The sequence below is a fragment of the Mandrillus leucophaeus genome, unplaced genomic scaffold, assembly GCF_000951045.1.
Source record: "Mandrillus leucophaeus isolate KB7577 unplaced genomic scaffold, Mleu.le_1.0 Scaffold216, whole genome shotgun sequence".
Taxonomy (NCBI): Eukaryota; Metazoa; Chordata; class Mammalia; order Primates; family Cercopithecidae; genus Mandrillus; species Mandrillus leucophaeus.
In genome coordinates this window covers 2,329,183-2,330,332 of record NW_012102210.1, presented here as the reverse complement: position 1 = coordinate 2,330,332, position 1,150 = coordinate 2,329,183, and the positions used below count along the sequence as shown (strand labels likewise).

Here is a 1,150-nt window from a genome sequence, read left to right as displayed (position 1 = left end):
AAAAGAAAAGAAAAGAAAAACAAACTCCATCAAATTTCAAGGAAGAAAACGAACTCCAACAAATGCAACTCTCTTTTCTCGGGGAAAGACAAATAATTGAAACGTCTCTCTCTCTCTCTCTGTGTGTGTGTGTGTGTGTGTGTGTGTGTGTGTAACGCCACTGGAGGATCTTTATTAGCAAGCCGATTGCTGGGTGCAAACTCCGGGGTTCGGACGGGCTACGACCTTAAAAGCCCTCTGCCCCCGCCCCCTGCCCGGGAAAACTGTCCTCGGTACTCCAGCAGCCGGGTAGGCTCCCTCCCAAAGGCGACGAGCAACGGCGCAAGCCAGTTTGCTTACTGCAAACCTTCCCCACCTTGGGTAAGAGAGGCACGTGTGACTTGGAGAAGTCGGGCCAAGGTTGCCGAGAAATATCCCAAGACAGCCGGGTCCTCCACGCTGAACATTAACTCTCCGACTCGCCCTCCCCGCTGCCCTTGCTTCCCACAGAACTAGAGCACGCGGATGGACTTTCCCCGGCCCTGACGCGCCAGCGAAGGCTGAAGTCTGGGAGGTGGTGGTGGACGTGCGAGCGATGCGTGGTGCCAGGTCAAGCCGGGTGGAGGGAGAGTGGGAGCAGTTGTACTCTGGGCTAAAACTGGCTCAGCCGGGAGAGACAATTGGGCAGGCCGTGGCGAGGGCCAGCAGAGGCTCCGACAACGCGCCTGGGCTTGCGTCCGAACTGATACATTTTCTAGAAAAGCCTGGAGGTCTCCACCTGCTTTCCTGGGAGGGAGACCAACGCGGCAGAGGCGCGGGTAGAGCCCGCACGGCTGTTCCCTGCTTGGGAATCTACCTCCGCGGACCTGCAGCCTTCCCAGCAGTAACTTCTGAACGGCCCCGCGCGCCCCCGAGCCTCCCCCGCATCGCCGCAGCGCGGGCGCCGGCCGGCCGCCTCGGCGGGCACAGCGTGGGCACTCACCCTGGAAGCGGTGGCCGAAGAAGCGGTTCCGCAGGACCCAGGGGTAGAAATGGAGAGGGTCCCGGTGCTGGGCGCCGAAGAAGGAGTGCGGGGGCTGCAGCGGGGAGGCGCCCAGCTGGTGCGCCGGATGCACGGTCAGCGCGGGGTGGTTCATGGCCTCGGGGAACACGAGCTCTGGCCCACCGTAGA

The 1,150-nt window shown here is 61.6% G+C and overlaps 1 protein-coding gene across 1 annotated transcript in view; it reads right to left on the bottom strand.

The window, feature by feature from the left end:
- EMX1 (empty spiracles homeobox 1) overlaps positions 1 to 1,144 on the bottom strand; it is a 19,460-nt gene extending 18,316 nt beyond the window's left edge. Inside the window, exon 1 of the mRNA XM_011980675.1 lies at positions 962 to 1,144. Within this exon, the coding sequence (XP_011836065.1) occupies positions 962 to 1,115 (154 nt within the window). The 5' untranslated portion in view covers positions 1,116 to 1,144. The remainder of the gene's footprint in view (positions 1 to 961) is intronic.
- Positions 1,145 to 1,150: the final 6 nt, after the last annotated feature.